Source organism: Alosa alosa, chromosome 8 (genome assembly GCF_017589495.1).
Source record: "Alosa alosa isolate M-15738 ecotype Scorff River chromosome 8, AALO_Geno_1.1, whole genome shotgun sequence".
In the NCBI taxonomy this organism is placed as follows: domain Eukaryota; kingdom Metazoa; phylum Chordata; class Actinopteri; order Clupeiformes; family Clupeidae; genus Alosa; species Alosa alosa.
The window spans coordinates 16253766-16272453 of NC_063196.1; the positions used below are offsets into that span (position 1 = coordinate 16253766).

Genomic DNA, 18688 nt, shown 5'->3' on the forward strand with positions numbered 1-18688 from the left:
CCAAGTCAGATGTGCCTATCCAGATAACTTCAGAATGTGAAATGTTCATTTTAATTGGCTCCAGGTATTGGGAGTTTTCATATTTTAGACTGCACGGATTTCTGGCTTAGCCATTCTTGCTTTGTCACCGCCACTGTCACCCGCCACTGCCCCAGTTTAGAGGGTACTGAGGGAGCAACGTTACTCACTGGGCTGTCCACCATGTTGGGCTTGCTGTTCCTCAGCGTTTTGACGGCGTGGAACACATCCACCACATTCTGCCTCTTGATCATCTCGCACACAATGCTGATGGCACAGAACATTCCACTGCGTCCTCCACCATTCCTGCACAGACAGATCCGAGTTAGACGGCGCTTCTGAGGCCGTATGAGTATGTGGGGTTTCTGTGGGTGCTAATTTGTTAGCGCTACTTCCTTGCATCTGTAATGGCCAATAATAGGTACAGGCTGTAACCAGTTGGCGTGATTTTAAAAGATCAACTTCATGTGTGAGATTATACGCATGTTGTGGTGGTGTGTCTGTGTCTGTGTCTATGCATGAGGATGTGTAGTGCTACACCTATAAAGGCAGTGAATTACCATCAGCCTGTGTTAAATGTGTGTGTGTGTGTGTGTGTGGGGTGTGAGAGCATGCCAGTGTGAGTACAGAGTTGTGGTTAGGATGTGGACGGAAAGTTTATCTGAGGGTGTATGATGTATGATGACCGACAACTCACCCAACTCATACTCACCAATCTCTTATGATCTTATGTGAGCCTGTGAGTGTGTCCTTTATATTATTGTGTGTGTGTGTGTGTGTGTGTGTGTGTGTGTAACCATAGACTGGTGCGTTGGTGTACTCACAGGCAGTGTACCACGGTGCGTCCCTCGCCCTCCTCGCACTCGTCCTGCCACTTGTCCACCTGGAGGATGAGCTTGAGGAAGGAGCGCTTGGATGCCGGAACCTCCCTGTGCGCTGCCCAGCCCAAATACTGAAACTGCCTCACCATCAGGTAACCCTCCTGAGGCTGCAACAACACACATCACACACACAAAAATACCTTAAAGATCCTCTCCAATTGTGTAGGGGCAGGTCATAAAACCAATAACTATAACGGCATAATCCGGGAATGTCCACAACTATAGGATGCAAAATATGTAAACAACTACTTAAGACTGATATATGTACAACAGAGTTACAATTGTGACATGGGGTGCAATACTCACTCTGGTCAGGTTACATATTCTGAAAAGACGACTGATGACATCACAATCCATGGAGCAGGACATACATTCAACTTGAACAGGGCCATACCGAAGCATACCTTCCTCTGGCCAATACTGTGGGCAACCCTGGAGCAGAGCACAGAAGAATGATCAAAATGGCTTCAGTTGGATCACAGATGTCTTAAAATTGTCCTAAAATAAACTATAATCAAAATGATCAAAATGTAAACATATCATAAATTACTGACAGTCAGAGTTATACTTTTTACGCCATTTTAAATGATGCTATATGTGGTGAGAGTGCCAGGAAATTGTGAGGCCTATTTACTGAAAGAGGTGTTAAAAAACACCCCCAAACAGGTGCAGCGTTCTCTCTTTCAACATGACTGGCGCAATGTCAACTTGTCTGGACACCTGTGATGCATGTAAAAATCTGAAACAGTTCTAAAGACATATTCAATAAACCTCAACCCCTCAACGACACACTACAGTGTACATATATCTTACATAATTTCCCTTAGTTTAAAGATCAATCTTGGAATTTTTAGTCTTGAATCATTCTGACTTCCAATAACTTAAGTATTGAGGATAGTTCCTCCTCTTCCTGACAGTATGTTGTGAGAGTCAGTGGTTGTGTGTGTGTGTGTGTGTCATCATGACTAACCTGTGCCAGGTCAATCTCATTCAGCATGACTATCGACGTGCAACCGTAGTCGTAGACAAGCCTCCAGAAGTCTTTCACTGTGTTGGGCAAAGGGTGCTGAGTCACGATGAAGGCAGCCGGCTGTCTGTAGCTCTACAAGATGAAGAGCATTGGGAAGAAGGACAAGGAATACATTTTTATAGGGACATTTTACGACTAAAATAAATAAAAAAAGACTCAAATAAATGGTATGCTCTGTCTGTGTTGTTGATATCTGGTTGTGGTCAATGTGTGAATTTATGACCATGCAAGGACCATGGGAAACAAACAAACAAAAACAATTGTCAAGTGTGGAGAGACAAAAAGTGTGTTTCTTCGAAGACAAACCAAAACAAACAAAACAAAACAGTAAATAAATAGGGCATCCACTATGTCGTGCATGCGTTAGCAATCTTGGGTAGGTAAATTAAATGAAGCCTGCTTGACATACCAATTAAGCCATGAAACAAATCCAGTTCAAGAGAAGCATTACTTATTGTGACGTGGACGTTCAGAAATTACCTGGTATTCTTCTGACAGCTTGATTAGAAAAAGTCCAAAAGTTTGTGAAGTGTACGAGGAAGTGGTTTACCATTACCCTCCAAATCAAGAAAAGCTCAGTGGCCTAGCATAAACTCTGTGCATTGGAAATACCATCTCCTAGGGTCAGTGGCCATTTTCGTATGTGTATCAGTCAAAGGTTTTGTATGCCTTAAGAAAGACTATTTGGTCGCAAAGTAGTGACTGTTCGTAATGAAGGATCTTTGAACCTACCATTTGTATTAGAATATAATGTAGCTCCAAATGTGAGCAACACTTGTGTTTGTTGTAAGGCAAATGTAGTGGGATTAATGATTATATGATAGAGAGAGAGAGAGAGGGGAAGAGAAAACAAGAAAAGAGAGAGAATTTGAAAGGTAGTAGTGAGAGATTGTGTGAGAGAGAAGAGAGAATGAGAGAGAAAACCAGAGCAATGGAGGAATCAATAGGTAGGTTTAAATGAGGACACAGACAGTGTCACACCTAGAAGATGGATATGCTCTTTTTTTTGCACAGAGTAGAAGAATTGTTTTATTTGATTATGTTTTGAAATCATGGTCAAATAATAATAATTAAATAAATCAAAACTACCAAAATATTAATTATTTTGCTTTCATAAACCCTTCATTTCTGTCAAAAAAAGATAAAAATGATGAAAATATAGTACAAAAACACTTACCTCGCCCTTCTATTTTTGAGAGAACAAAAAGATTCTTTGGACTTTCCCAATTTTGATATCCCCAATGATTGAGAGTTTAATTTAGGACCACATGAATAGCCATCATGAAGAATCGTGAAGGAGAAAAGTGATTGTACCCACTTTTCAAAAACAATCATCTTTGTTGACTGACTCACTGTGCTACTAGGTGTGCTTTGATGAGTAACCATTAGAGCATCAACTTCCTAATATGGGAAACCAAATTGGTAACACTTTATTTGTATAGCTCACTTTAGTGCCAAGCTGCCAGTCTGTATAACATCTGCTACCTGCTGTGCACAGCGAAAAACACCTCACGATTGAGGGTTCATGTAAGGATATACATGTAGTGTAGCTTCTGTAATTTCAAAGTTCTAATGTGTTAGCTAGGCTAATTAATAGGAAATTTGCAGTTCTGTCATATCCTCTTCACTGGCTAATTCATCCTCTTCAATATCCTCTTCACTGGCTATGATTCACTAATTTATTGAGTCATGATTTACTGACACAGTTTCAAAAGTGTTAAAAACAGGATAAAGTGTTACCAAGATATGTATTTATTTTTGAGAGTTAATATGCAAAATGTAAATGCTACAAGTCATCGATTCAGCCCCACCGTGTCAGTCAAGTCAAGAAGGACAATCAGGGAAAGAGAGATACACCTGGATTTGTCTCTAGCTTGCTGTTTCTAGGAGTACATACAGAAAACACAGAGTGCTGTGGTCAGTGGGCAGTGTGTGTGAGTGTGTTTGAAAGGGGGCGGGCGAGGGGGGTTGCGGGACCGAGGGTAGGGGGGTAAGGGTCTGGGTTCGGTGGGCGTTTGGGGGGAAGGGGGAGGGGGGAGTGTGTGGGAACACTTACATCCATGAGGGCGGCGTTTATGTAGTTGCTGCTCTCCCCGTCAATGGTGATGAGGAAAGGCAGGCAACGGTCGGGCGGCAGCATATCCATGAAGCGGTTTTTCTCGTGGTTGCGTGGCAACAGGGCGATGCTGCAGTCTTCGGGCTGTGGCTGTGGCGTCACAGAGTTCAGGGTCTGCGTTGTGGGATTGTCACAAAATTTGCAAAACCTTTTAGAATCTCTTACGAGTACGTCTACACGAAACCAACGGGTGGATTTTTTCTTACCGCTTTCACACCTTTAACGATAGCGGTAAAGAAAAAACTTGCACACACAGAGGTGAAAGCAGCTAAAAGTGCTGTAGTGCATACGAGACCAGTTGAAGGCACTGTGACGGCCGTGCAGAGGCTTCACATTTAATTTGCGATGTCAAAGCAGTTGCATTAAATCAGTCGCATGAAATAAGGAGACTACAGACAATTCGGTTTTCAATTCAACTGTTAAACTAATAAAGTTCATTTTCAAGGTATGTGACTGCTATGTGAAAATTAAAATGCTTTTACGTTTTGCGTGAGGTCTGGTATACAGTAGAGCACATTACACTGGAGAAAACATTAACATGTGTTAGTCATAGGTTGTAGTAAGCTAATGATTAAAGTTAAGCTAACTGTGTGCTTCTAACTTAGCCACAAAAGGCTGATACCTTGTGCACCTAAATCATGAAAGGGGAAAAAAAGAATATTTAATATGACAAATAAATGGTTTGGTTTGTTCTGATGTGTGTGTGGTCGAGTGCAGTGGCTGAGTTGAGGGGTGGGGGTCGTCATAAAATTGCCAGCTCTGTCGTCTACACGGCAAAAGTTAACCGGCGGTTTCAAAAAATCCCACTTCGTAACCCGGTTACAGCCTCCTAAAATGCCTGCGTCGTGTACACGCAAGGCCTAACCAATAACATAAATTCACTGGTTTAAAAAAAACAAAACAAAAAACAGCGTTGTGTTCTAGATCGACTGTGTTGTTGGGTCTGTTGTGTTGTGTCGTTCGCCTCGGTTACCTGGAATTCATCTTTGAGGTGTGAGGAGTTGCTCTGGGAGTCTATCCTGATCATGTCGTAGTAGGCAGCTTTATATTCGCAGGCCGGGATGGCAGTGTCTCCACAGAGACAGGCCTCCAAGATGGCGTCATGGATGAAGATGTACTGCTCCTGTGGATCACCATTGAACATCACACAGTCAGTCAAAGGGTGCAAACAACTCATCTACATGTCTGGTGTAGTAGACAACTATGGAATACAGTTTACTTTTGAATTTCACTGATTTTCAATCTCATTCAACATGTAAAAGGCGAGGATCATGCTTGTGTGGACAACTCCCTCCTACTCAAGATATCTCAATATACCGGTCTACTTGGGTGGCAAGGCATAACAAATCCTCCTTGTTTAATCAGACTGCACTTTATTGTATTGTACTGAGATACCGCGTACTTCCACGGAAGTTCTATTGCCTACTGTGAATTCAGCTTCATCTGAAGGCTTGAAAAAGATTAACCAAACATGCTTGGAGTGTGTGGTGCTTTGTTGTCGCGGGAGTTATAAGTATCCAACTGATGGCGGTCCACTGATACATCACCTCTGTCTGGACCATGTTGATGCGACGAGAGCGCAGCGCCTTGACACAGTTGTAGATGTCCACCACCCCCTCCCTTTCCGCCATGTCCAGCATGATGTCAATCACTATGTAACAACCCGTCCTTCCTGCTCCAGCACTGCAGAAGATGGAGGGGAAAAAAAAAGGAGGGAAGAGTGAGGAGAGGGGAAGACCGCCAGATTAACACCAAACGAATTGCACCAATTGCAAAGGGGGTGGAAAAGTGCAGGGCGGAGTGGCAGAGGCAGAGAGAGAGAGAGAGAGAGAGAGAGAGAGAGAGAGAGAGAGAGAGAGAGAGGGGAAGCCATCACAATAGAAAGGTGGTTGACATATAGACTGTGCAATGGCAGACACAGAGAGATAGCTACAAACACTAAAGGTTGACACTGCAGGGAGTCTGCACAGGCACACTGAGACCCACATCCTGTGGTGGAGATGTGATATTTCACAAGGTCGCTGTGGCTGACTTTTTGAAGAATACGCAACAAAAGAAGGGTAAACTTACACATGCCCATAACGAACGGATCATTTGACAAAGAAGATGTCTATTTTTAAATTCCTACACAGAAACATGGTCTCTCAACTACAAAAAACACATCTTTAATGCGCTTGTGTGTGTGTGTGCGCGCGCGTGTGTGTGTGCGTGCGTGCCAAGTTTCCTCATATGAACACGTTCCAGCATTTGGTATGTGTATAGGTATTCTTCGCACATGTTCATAAATGTATATACAGATGTACATAGTAATCTGTTCATTTCTGCAGTAAAACATATTTGCACTGGGGATAGTACACATGTGCTTCTTGCACTCGGACGTAGTGAGAAAGTCACCTGCAATGCACCACAATGGGCCCTGCACCAGGCGGGTTGGACATCTTGACCCGGCGGATGAAGGACAGCAGACCGGTTGCGTGGTACGGCACTCCGTGATCGGGCCAGCCGGTGAAGTGGAACTGCTTCACCTCCCGCACCTCGTTGAAGCCTCTCTGTGTAGCACCCATCAGGAAAGAGTTAGATACTACCCAAGAACAGTACAGTGAGCTTCAGTGGTATCATCACTTCAGAATAACTTCAGTATAACTTAAGAAATCCTCAATGTAGCAATGCAACTGTAATAAAGTGCAACTGAATGATAAAATGTGGAAAACCATATATCTGTGAATTATTTGCACTTCACCTCATACATTTAAAACTTATGACCAGTAGTGTACATGTACGCTACTGGTCAAAAGTTTTGAAACACTTACTCTTATATGGCATTCTTATACTATTTTTACATTGTAGAGCAAAACTGAAAACTATGAATTAACAGACGTGGGATATGGGTAATGTAGTAAACAAAAAAGAGTAAACACAGCTGTTTGTTTACATGTTTTATATTAGGCTCTTCAAAGCAGCCAACGTTTGCTATGATGACAGCATTTCACACTCTTGACATTCCCTCAACCACCTTAACGTTAGACACTAGGCATGGTTTTCTAACAGTCCTGAAAAAGTTTATACATCCAAAACTTTTTTGCTTACTACATAACACCTAAAAGGGTGAGTGTTTCAAAACTTTTGACCGGTAGTGTATGTCTGTAGAATATTCCATAACCATGCAAAAGTGGATGCTGTACTCACCCTCTCCAAGGTGAAAGTCCTGACGACGTATTCTGCCAGTGGCTCCACTTCGACAAACGTCACTTTGAAATCACCATACACCTCCGCGTCATCTGGCCAATACTTATAACATTTTACCTACAAAAGCATGAAACTAATCAAAGATGGCATACAACCTACAACACACAGACACACTGCATGACCTACAGCAACATATGAAAAGCAAACAGTGGCACCACAATGTAAACAAGCTTCAGTGAAGGAAAGGTAACAAAACAACCATTTAACATACCCGTCCAACCTCCACCAGGTTGGTTACCATGACGATACAAGCTGACTGCTCTTGCCAGATCATCCTCCAGAAGTCATACACAGTCTCATGCACAGGGCCTGCCAATCAACGTGTACATCAGTAAATCAGTTATATCAGTCCATTGACTGTCATCAACAATCATTACGACCGAGACTGATGGATGGTCATATCTGTATCTGCTTGTGACATGTTCATATCGGTTTATCGGTTCATAAATCTTGTTCATCGATGTGAAACGTGAAATATCTCACCTTGGGTGGCAATGTAGTGGCTTGGCCTCTGATAACCCTGAAACATAAGCAGGAGGATACTGACATCACTCACTGTTCAGCAGAGATGGGGAAAAAAAAAACTTTGCGAAGAGGCACAAAGTCAGAGCTGTCAACCCCAGGAAGTCTGCTTTATTTATCAGAGTCCTTGATCAAGACAAGGATTTTGCTTCGTTTTCAAGAGCCTCTCGGAGAGACAATCTCTTTGTGTTATGTAGTATATCTGGAGAGATGATACAGAATGTACATAATGCACAATCTGTGATAATTCATTCTCCACACAATCGCACTAATAACATGTTTTAATGAATATTTACAGTTTCTCAATTAGAAATCCTGGGTTCATTTAATATTCATGTTATATTACTAATATCCAGTGCTTGAGAAATTATTCAACAAACACAAGGCTTACAAACCACTGGTGTTCAGTGTGGTTTTGTACTAAAGTTGATCAGAATATTCTGATCAGAACTCATTCAACTGGGTGAGGACACACCAGAAAGCTCTTAAAAAAGTAAACAAACATCAGCTCCACATCCCAACAATGACACAATAGGCCTCCTCCAAGCATATGGGGACAAGATATGGGGCAGATCAACAAGCTGGATGACAATGAGATGGCAAAAAGGCAATGGACTCGAGCGTGGGGGAACCGGAACACAACTTAAAATCGATGGATAGAACAATGACAACATGGGGGGGCGGGGGGGGGGCGGACATCACATGCACCTCCATGCAAGATGTCAGTTAGCGAACCATAGGTGAACCGCAGGGAGGGGGGGGCATTAAAGGTGAAGTGGGAAGGGGGGGTCAGGATTGTTTTGGGGAAGGGGGCGGGCGATCCTCTACAGTGATACTTACATCCCTGTACAGCCATATCTACAGCCCACAAAATCATAGGCAGAGTGAAAGAAAGCACAACAGATGTCAGTGAGTACAAGCACTTCGAACAAGGAGGAGAAAAGAAAAAAAGCTGTATTCATATTGTTGACAAAGGGCATGCATAGAAGGCCTCACATACGAGAGAAGGAGAGATGTTTCTCACACGTTCGCCAATGGAGGAGGCATCGCCACTTACGTCAATGTAGTTGGCGTTTATGTAGTCGGAGGAGGGGTCGTCTTCCATTGGCTGGAGAATGACTCTAGAATGATCATCTACAACAGGAAACGTATTAGTCTACTCAGACCCATCTGTTCATTCGTATGCCATCTAGACATTTTCTATCGTATGCCATCCTATTTTCTATCAAATAACTGGTGTAGTAAATATGTCCAGGTGTTATTCTATTGTACAAAATAATATAGTACATTATGGTATGGTACACCATAGCATGGCTGTGTAGTATAGTAATAGAATAGTATAGTGAAGTATGAACGTATATCCTATAAATATAAATAAATATCTTAGAAATATAAAAGTGAATGTAAAGACTATGTAACAGAACTACTATAACAGAATGCACCACTTGAGGCCTAGAGGGGAGGGGTTTTCTGAGCTTGTTGTAACACACTGGAGGTGAGACTTACAGGCGATGATGTTTCCATAGCGATTCTTGGTTCTGTTTTGCTCTTTTTTTGCCACGTCCCAGGAAGCAGACTGGCCCTCAAAAAAACTCTGTGCAAAAAAAGAAAGAAAAGAAAAGAAAGTAAGAAGTAATTCAGGTCTTCCCACTAATTTACCACCTGACCTACCTGATCAGTCAAGATGGCTTCGCTATGTCTGGTAAGGCATAATCTGACTGTATTTGACATCTAAGGGCTATTCATCACTTTATCAATTCAGCGATTGAGACGAGGAACAGGCGAAATGCAGTGAAATGTTTAGCACTGGCAATGACACCTCTCACTCAAACACAATCTGCTGAAGTGGTCATCTAAAGGGAGATTCTGGGAGTGCCGTGTTGCTAAATTATTCAAGCTTTGACGCTACATTGGCTCCAATCGCCTGATACCTCTCCTTGGTGTCAAAGAAGCATCAGATTGTTCTTTTGTAATCCTCTGCCATTTTGTAAGGTCTCATTTTCAAGTGCGCTCAATTTTCTCCTCCATCATCCCAGTTCTATTCATCTTCTACCGGGTGCAAGCCGTGCATTAATTTGTTATGGAATTAAAATGGAACGATTAAAGCGTAATCACATTAATGGAGTCTAATTTAATCCTCATTAAGCCCGACTGTCTATGGAGCACCCATGCCTCAGTGCCACACACACACACGCTCACACGCAAGCACACACACATACACGCACACACACGCACACACACAGAAAGCCCAATTTTGTACAAACTGTAACTGACAGCCCTGCAAGGTGAATACACTGCAGCAAACCACATGCTGACAGGAAACGCACTGTCGGGAGGCCTTGTGGTCATGCACCCAAGTCACAGAAAACTTGCACACACTATCCAGTCGCAGGAAGTGACATCACCTGCCATCTCCTGTCTCAACTCAACATGTACATACATGTACATGAGCTCTGTGTGGAGCCCGGTGACAACCTCATAACATTTCACTGCTATTGCAATCTGTAATGAGTCATGTTGCAGAGGGCAAACGGCCGTCATTAAGTTTGTATTGATGCCTGTAATCAAGCCCAATTACAGCTGTCTATTTATCTACCGTCACTCTAAAACGCATTAAAGAGAACTGGTAATGATAGGTAATTTATAGACGATGTGAAGTAATTCGTTTTAAGGCAACATATTTATATCACATTTAACGCATTTAATAAAAGTCTCGTCCAGGCTGAGTGCGGTGGATTACCTCGTACTCCTCCTTGAAGCCGTAGCTGTCGGAGGTCTTCATCAGGTTGATGTGCTGGAGCAGGTCGGCCACGCGAATGGCCGGGTGCAGCTGGCCCGTCTGGTAGGGCGACTCGGTGCCCTCGCAGTGGTAGCGTGGCACGTCCAGCAGCCGGCTGGACTCAGCAGCCGCCGCCGTATGGTTCTCATCTGTGGAGGGCAGAGCAAGAAAGAACGTGACTACAGAGGCTGAGGAGGGACAAAAATGTGGGTTCTGTTGTTCAGATGAGGTAGTTAGCACTGTAAGCTCCACTCCTAAAGACTTTAAAGAGTGTAAAAGAAAAGCAAGTGTGCTTATTCTAAGCCTGAAAAGAGATGGTGGCCAAATGTTACAATTCATTTAAGGTGAACTGTACAGTACATGTTGAGGCATGGCCACACGGTTCATCACCAAAATGTAATGACTTGAGGTATAAGGGAGGGCACATATACTGTTAGCAAATACCCCTGAGATTAGATCAGTGCATTGGCCTCTGTACAGTGTTCCTTCCCAACTGAGGGGATCGCAACTTTCCTTTTGTGTAGCAAGTGTGGCGTGAGGGACTGCCCCACTGTGTCTTACGGAGGTGGCATACTGCTCTGTGCATATTGACGCGTGGTCACATTATGTTGGGAGGTACCCGACACCCTCTGCATGCCGCGCTGATGATACAATTCTCGGACACAAAATTGACACAAAGGAAAGCATCTTGGGAATTCAGAAAGTCTGAAAGGGAAAGACCTGTTCACACCGGTCATACCTTTAATGCCTTATCTGGGGGGCATTAAACAATGACCTGCCTTTTATGGTTAGGGTATTTAGCAGCACATCTACAGTGATGGCCAAAAGTATTAGCACCCATGCTAAAGTTGACTGAAAAGAGGAATATAAAATCATCTTTTGGAAATTGATCTTAATGCCTTAAGTGAAAAATGAAAAAATATCTAACCTTTAAGGACACCAATTTTCTTAGTGAATGAATAATGTATCATAAATAAATAAATGTTCTTCCTTAAAATACAGGGGTCATAAGTATTCCCACCCCTATGTTAAATTCCCATAGAGACAGGCAGATTTTTATTTTTAAAGGCCAGTTATTTCATGGATCCAGAATACTGTGCATCCTGATAAAGTTACCTTGGCCTTTGGAATTAAAATAACCCCACATCATCACATACCCTTCACCATACCTAGAGATTGGCATGGGTGTTATTTTCAGTTAGCCTATTAGCTGGTTTGATTTGCATTGAGCCAATACTTTTGGCCATCACTGTATGTGTATATATGTACTTGAGAACGCATTAGACCATGACCAGCCCTTTGTACTGGTGTGTGTCTGTGTGTTTGTGTGCATAATACATCATGTAGTTGAAAACACACAGTGGGACATTCTTGGAATACCAGGAGGTGTGTGTGTGTGTGTGTGTGTGTGTGTGTGTGTGTGTGTGTGTGTGTGTGTGTGTGTGTGTGTGTGTCTGTGTGTGTGTGTGTTGGCTTGATGAGGTGGCAAGGTTATCTGTTGGCTGGATTTACGGCCCTTTAACCCTCCTGGCTGGACCCACACGGCCGTCCCATTACCCAGTGAGCCGTGGGCCCTGGGGCTTTTCCGCTCGGCTGGGCCCTGAGCGATGGCCGCCAACCGCCAATGCATCTCAGCAGGCCACCCCCACAAACACACACACCCTTTTAACAGCTCACGAGGCCATTTAACATGTGGCCCTGATAGTACTCCAGTCTAGAAGAAAATCTGGCTCTGATCCTGTAGATCAGGGATGGATCTGTTCCAGGACGTGCTTTTCTGAATTCAGTTAAAAGTAAAGGAGCGTATGAAGATGCCCGCTCGTGAGCTCAAGTGTACACACAACATACATCCACACATATATAGACACTCACTTATTTAAAGAGGAAGCAAAATGTATATTGAAATGTGATGTGTTGTAGGGCTTGAAAACTTGAATGTTTCAAGAAAATCTAGAAATTTAAATGCGAACATCTCTACAATTCACACACACTATTTCGACTTACCAGTTATGGGCACTTTCAATGATGGCAGCAAGGAGGAGAGAAAACAATTTTTAAAGACACATTATTGGAAAGGCAAAAGCTAAAATGAATTCCTTGCCATTTTACTGAACATTGCAATTACACACAACACTATGGAGGGCACTGCAAACTTAAATGAAAGCACAACTACAGGTACAACTAAATATGGAGTACTGGATGAAAGGGGAAAGAAAGGCTTTAGCATGCTACCTGGGGCGCTAGCACATAGCGATGATTGACAGGACCTATTACAATGCATTGGCAGGCAGGTCTACTCTGATGCGAAGCAATCATCAGCCCTCGGAGGTCTGTGAGGTTTTGCGACGCTTACAGAAGTTCAGCAGCACCACAGGCTCCCCCTGACACACTTATTTGCATGCTATGCTCCAACATGCCTCTGCAAGCTTTGTTCAGCTGACTCATCCTACGACTGTACTTCCATCTCTTTGAAATGTAAACACCCTGCAAGGTGATTTGCCAAGTGAAACAAAAGAATGATGAAAATGAACAGTTTTGCTTAAGGTCTCCATTTCCAATCTATCCTCTAGTGATCGGGGTATTCACTCATGGAGATGAAGCAAGTGCAACACATTTTTTTTTTTTATCTCAGTCTAGATCTGACAACGCTTAACCCTATGTGCCTGTCAACAGCACTGTACCTCTTTTCTTAGTTGTAACACAAGTTATAACTCTTCCAGAAATCTGTGTAGGTCAGCAAAGTAGAGGGCTGTATAGAGGACCACTAGCATGTGGTAATGCAACATGACAGACTGATGCGTTTATGCATTAATGGAACTTCATGCACAGCCTATTATGCACGGCAGGACTCCGGTCCTAAAACTCAAACTGCTGCAGTTTGTTTCATTTGTATTCTCTCCTTCCACCGCGAGACACCTGACCCAAGGTGGTCCCCCTCTCTGCTCTGTTGGATGGCGACATCCATGGAGGACTAAAGTGGACAGCTGTGGTAAGCGTTCGCTAACTGCAACCTAAATCTAAAGACATTTTTGTCAAGGGCAAGAGCTGTGGTCTGTGAATGCGTAATTGGTATTGTGGTTGAAATGCTTCCCTCCCTGCTTGTTTCCCCACGTGTTGTTGGAAGGTGAAAAAAAAAAACCCAGTCGATAATAAGTCCCTAGTTTTCCCCTCTTATATCAGAAGGTCAATGTTTTGGTCTAAAAGGAGAACAGAAACATGGCTGTTTCTAATGCGCACTCAACTGACAAAGACAACAAATGGGCTACCAAAACCACGATGCATGCTGGACAACCAAAAGATGTGTGGTACACTATAAAGGCAGGTGACGAGACAGGACAGCCAGACTCTCACCTAGCACGGCAGTTGGCACGAGCGGGTCATTAGGCACTGTGGGGAAAATAAAGGCAAAGAGGATGTTTTGATAAAAAAAATAAATAAAAAGTCCTCGTCATGGCGAAAATGGGGGGCTGAATGAGGAAGACCATAGTTCACCCCAAGAGTTACGTTGTAATTAGTGTTTCAATGCGTTTCCTTATAGAACGTACAGGAAGCCCACAAAATGGCACTTAAAGCCATCAGAAATAAGACTAAAAGGCAATTTAAAACTTCAATCATCATTCTGCCAAATTCTCAGCTAAAGAAAGAACAAAAAAGATGTTATTAATCACAATTTGCAGACTGGCTGAGAAAATGGCAATCACTGTGCCCAGACAGACAGAAAAAAATCCAGATGGAAATTCAAGCAGCTGGGTAATTTTGAGTGGGTGCTCGCTTCATGTGAAGTGATTACTAATAACGTAACCAGGGCTGTGCCATTCGCAGTTGAAACATTTGCAAAAATGTAATCCAAATTGCAAGACGTTTTTGATGGTAAGAAGTGACTATAACCCATAACCTTTCAAGACCACTTAAAGCATGAAAAAAAGTTATATACGAGAAATCTAATAGATAAAACAAAACCAGACAAAAAAGACTGGCTGCTTTAAGGTCTCCTTTACGACAAAGAGACGATGCCTTTGAAAGGCAACTGAAGCCCTCTCTGAGGGCTACTTCCCAGCTGACCTCTCCTAACGTGTTTGTTGTTGACTTTTTCCCACTGTAAGAGTCTCAGGGGCCCCATCCCGGGCACTACTTCCCACACATATCAGGTGTCCGGTGTCGGCCGAGCAGGAGTCGGAGTCGGGCTACTTACACCTGTTGCTGAAGTTGTGCGAGTCCATGAATGTGACCGACATGGGGTCCTCGGCGTGCATGGTGCTTTGGTCAGCGTAGCTCCGGTCCATGGCATTGACCATGTGGGTCATCTCCTGCCGCGTGCTTCCGATGGCGTCTTTGCGCTTCTTGGCAAGTTTCCTGTCGGATTAGACGGTGAGCTTTAAAAGATGCTAATTCACAGTGCCATTAAGAACCAGGAAATAAAGGACAAACAAAGGAACACCACCGATACCAATTCTGAACAAACAGTCAAAGAGGAAAGAGAAGAGGCGTGACCCCGAAGGAAAGTTTATTTCCATCACAACAAATGATCCTAAGGAATTTACATACATCTATAGGACTATCGTTGACTCAGGATTTAAAGTTTCCTGAGAATTTAATACCTTAAATTTGACAATTTAGAGCCCCCTTTCCCCTATCGAAACCTTGTCCCAAAAAGAGTTTGCCATCCTTCTCCCGAAACTTTACAAAAATGCATTTTAATGTCACTTTCAGCCACGAGACTGAAAACGATCAGTGTCCTTCTCTCTTTCCATTGCACACAAATCACATTTATGACATGTTTACTGACAATGTGTCAGCTCCAGTCTAGCGTCTATCCTTTAGAGACCATGTTCAGCACTGGGACTCCGGGAGGCTCTTGGCTGCAGTTGATTTACAACGTGCTTCAGTCATGCCCGTTTGGCCCAGTCCACAGCCAAAGTCAGAGCTGGCAGAAGCGAAGACCAAAATGCACCCAGGGAACGAGTCGTCCCATGATAAGGGAAACAGAAGGATAGGTCCAAATTGTGTCATTTTATGCCTTCCTCTCGCAAAGACAATTATCTTCTGAATATAAGCTATTTCCGCCGATCACCTTGTTTAAATGACACACAAATAGGCATGCAAGGCTGAATTCGTTACACAAAAGAAACAACTAAAGAATTATTTGGGCTCCGAACTGTATCTCGCAATAACCACCTCCCGGGAAACAGCGTGGTTCCTGCACCCCATTGTTAGGACTGACGCGACACCACATCTAAAAGTAATTATTGTGAAATTCCTCTTACGGTGCTCTGCATTTCCAATAGAAAAAAAGAAGATAACATAATTCAAGAATAATTGTCCCTGTTTCACACTGGGCATACCAGTTCTAACTTCCAGTTTTTTTCTGCCCTCCCAAACGACTACATTTCCCAGCAGCAGATAGAGAGGACAATGTTCCTCTGACCAAAAGCCCATAAAATCCTTACTACCTCCTGCACCAGATGGCAGCCGCCGTTGGAGCGGATCTGGGCCACATGTGCCCTGGGGTTGGCCTCTATCGAGATAAGTGGGACCCCTGAGCTTATTTCTGAATATCATCATCTCACCCCCTCCTTCCAGCCTCTTGAAGTGACTGTGTGGCGCGACCCTAATGGCGGGAATGGTGCCTCATGAAGTGAGATGTTACTGTACATGAGGGTGGTGAACACAAAGATGGAAAGAGACGAGGAACTGAGCGGAGAGTGTGTGCGTGCGGACACACACACAGGGTTGTGGTTCAGCCCCCCCCATACACACACACACACACACACACACACCTTCCCCTTGAGCACCCCCTCAGTGTTTCCACTGATCACGGCAGGCGCCTCCCAAACACCTCCAATGAGGTAACACTGGTCGCCGCTGCCTCAGCATGACCGGCAGTGCTTATCAGATCAACAGATCAACACGTTGGGGAGATGGTTGGCAACTCTTTCAGGGAGGAGGAGGAGAGAGAGAGAGAGAGAAAGAAAGAGAGAGAGAGAGGGGTGTGTGTGTGTGTGTGTGTGTGTGTGTGTGTGTGGGGGATGAGAGAGAAAAAGAGTGAACGAGAGAGAGAAAGAGAGAACACCTGTTGTACACTACCCACTTCACCTACTGCCAGTAAAATCACAGAGGCCATCAGGAAGTAATAGGGAAGGAAATAAACAGTTCAATTGCGTGGCCTGGTGGCACACAATTAACCCTCCAAGAACCAGTGGGTGGCCTGTGCAGCTTCAGTGAATGGAAAAATGGATGGAAAGAATGTGAGCAACTGACACACCGACAGACACACACACACACACACACACCCACCCACCCACATGCAACACAATAAACAAACAAAAAAAAAAAAAAAAGAAAAAGGAGAGAAAAGAAAACACAAGACACAAGTGCAGCATTCTTTTTTCAAATCACACCGCTTTGGTTATGATGACTTGGAATAAGCAAGAGTGTTGGGAGCTGGTCAATGGCAATGCAATTAGGTCAGAGTGTCTGAGCACTGTGCGTTTTCACTTGAAAAAAGGATACTGCATCTTTAAAACACTACAGAACTAAACCAAAGACAGGTGCAAAACCCCTCATTTGTCTGTTTAGATTTTTTAAGTTTTTTTTTTTCTTTCATTGTTTTTTTACTTACAGATAGTATGAATAAGAATAGTAGCTCCTCCTGGCAAGCAAATCAGAGACAGCAAGATAAAGAAATACTGATGAATGCAAAGTGGGAATCAGTTGTAATCAAATAAGAAGCAGAAAGAAGGTGTGCCAGTCAAACAAATGTCTTTCTTTTTTTTTTTTTTTTGTATGGCATTCCATTTCCCATGCATTGTGTGCTATATTAATCTTATCGCTTTGATTATTAATATTTTGTTCAGCATGCGGTTTCTTTTGGAGATCCTCTTTGCAAAATGATGCTGAATAAAATGAAATAATTAATGCATGCATCTGTCCGTTGATTGAGAATCGTGGCTAATTATGTCACCATGCACTGCCTATTGCATCTTATAGAGCTCAAACCAGTGACGTGTTGCGTAAAGAGAACATAATATGTGTGCAAGATGAACGTATAAACTATATTGGTAAGTGGAGTATGTATCAACATAGCTGAAACAAAAGATGTTGCAAATCAAATCATAAGACATCTACTACCTGCAAAACAAACAATGTCATAAACCACCATTTTAAAGATGCAGTATCTGATTTTTGTTCAGAATATTTGTACAATCTCAAACAGGAGATGTCACCTTAGGTCATCCCGGTGGAACGAACCTCGTTGTCTTTTCACATGTTTTATATCCACCCACTTTAACAATGGCAAGGTGTGTATGCATATTCAACAGAACATACTGTAGAAAGATTTAACACAACAAAAGCAAATGAAAATGTTTCCACATTTCCCACCGCTCTCAGATGTTGCTCAAATGCTATTATCCTGATCTTAAACATGTATTGATTTAAGGCAGAGGGAAATATGGCAAATGGCTTTAAAGATTTCTACTAAGAGGAATCATACATTTCACACAACAAAACGTAATGAGGGTATTTCACTAAGCTGTCAGAAACCAATTTAAAGCAGAACCTGGCAAGGCTCCAGAATAAAGTCTTATTTCCTTCCATTTTTAAACATTTTTTTTTTAAACATGCAATCTATGCATTGCCCCTTTTACCGAACCCATTACGCCTAGAAGGCACATATTAGGCCAACCATTGTGGTCTAACCCATCATGATACAATGAAGTGAACTGAAGCATAGCCCCTGGGTTTATCTGCTGACTTGAACTATTCAGCTCAACTTGACTTACATTTCACTTACCCCTCTCCCTACCCCAGCAAACAGACACACACACACACACACTAATGGTATTGAGAATTCAATAACCATCAGTTGTTCTAATCCATTCCAACAGGATTAGTGGATTACGCCTCATTAGAGCTCAAATGTCCCCCGCGGCTCAAAATGACACCCTTCCCCTCCGTCTGAAATTACAAACCAGGAGACTATCCAGAAAAATAAAAAAATAAAACAAGAACTAAAAACTAAAGAGCACATGATGCCATTACACTCTCACGAGCACTGTAAGCAGCAAGACCCCATACCTATCTCAAAGGCCAACCTA

At 43.0% G+C, this 18688-nt stretch overlaps 1 protein-coding gene across 16 annotated transcripts in view; it reads right to left on the reverse strand.

Moving 5' to 3' along the window:
• The window catches only part of ptprk (protein tyrosine phosphatase receptor type K), a 126669-nt gene that overhangs the window by 1965 nt on the left and 106016 nt on the right, over window positions 1-18688 (reverse strand). For 2 of the 16 annotated variants that reach the window (XM_048249872.1, XM_048249869.1), the window contains 20 exons: window positions 17212-17241; window positions 14785-14945; window positions 13944-13979; window positions 12597-12608; window positions 10554-10741; window positions 9320-9407; window positions 8814-8947; window positions 8654-8671; window positions 7775-7811; window positions 7503-7600; window positions 7232-7348; window positions 6440-6594; window positions 5593-5728; window positions 5019-5168; window positions 3986-4159; window positions 2410-2427; window positions 1870-2001; window positions 1206-1331; window positions 843-1006; window positions 189-324 (listed from right to left, as the gene is read on the reverse strand). In XM_048249872.1, coding sequence (XP_048105829.1) covers window positions 189-324; window positions 843-1006; window positions 1206-1331; window positions 1870-2001; window positions 2410-2427; window positions 3986-4159; window positions 5019-5168; window positions 5593-5728; window positions 6440-6594; window positions 7232-7348; window positions 7503-7600; window positions 7775-7811; window positions 8654-8671; window positions 8814-8947; window positions 9320-9407; window positions 10554-10741; window positions 12597-12608; window positions 13944-13979; window positions 14785-14945; window positions 17212-17241 — 2110 coding nt within the window. The remainder of the gene's footprint in view (window positions 1-188; window positions 325-842; window positions 1007-1205; window positions 1332-1869; window positions 2002-2409; window positions 2428-3985; window positions 4160-5018; window positions 5169-5592; window positions 5729-6439; window positions 6595-7231; window positions 7349-7502; window positions 7601-7774; window positions 7812-8653; window positions 8672-8813; window positions 8948-9319; window positions 9408-10553; window positions 10742-12596; window positions 12609-13943; window positions 13980-14784; window positions 14946-17211; window positions 17242-18688) is intronic. The other 14 variants (XM_048249875.1, XM_048249870.1, XM_048249873.1 and 11 more) reach the window with 14 other exon arrangements.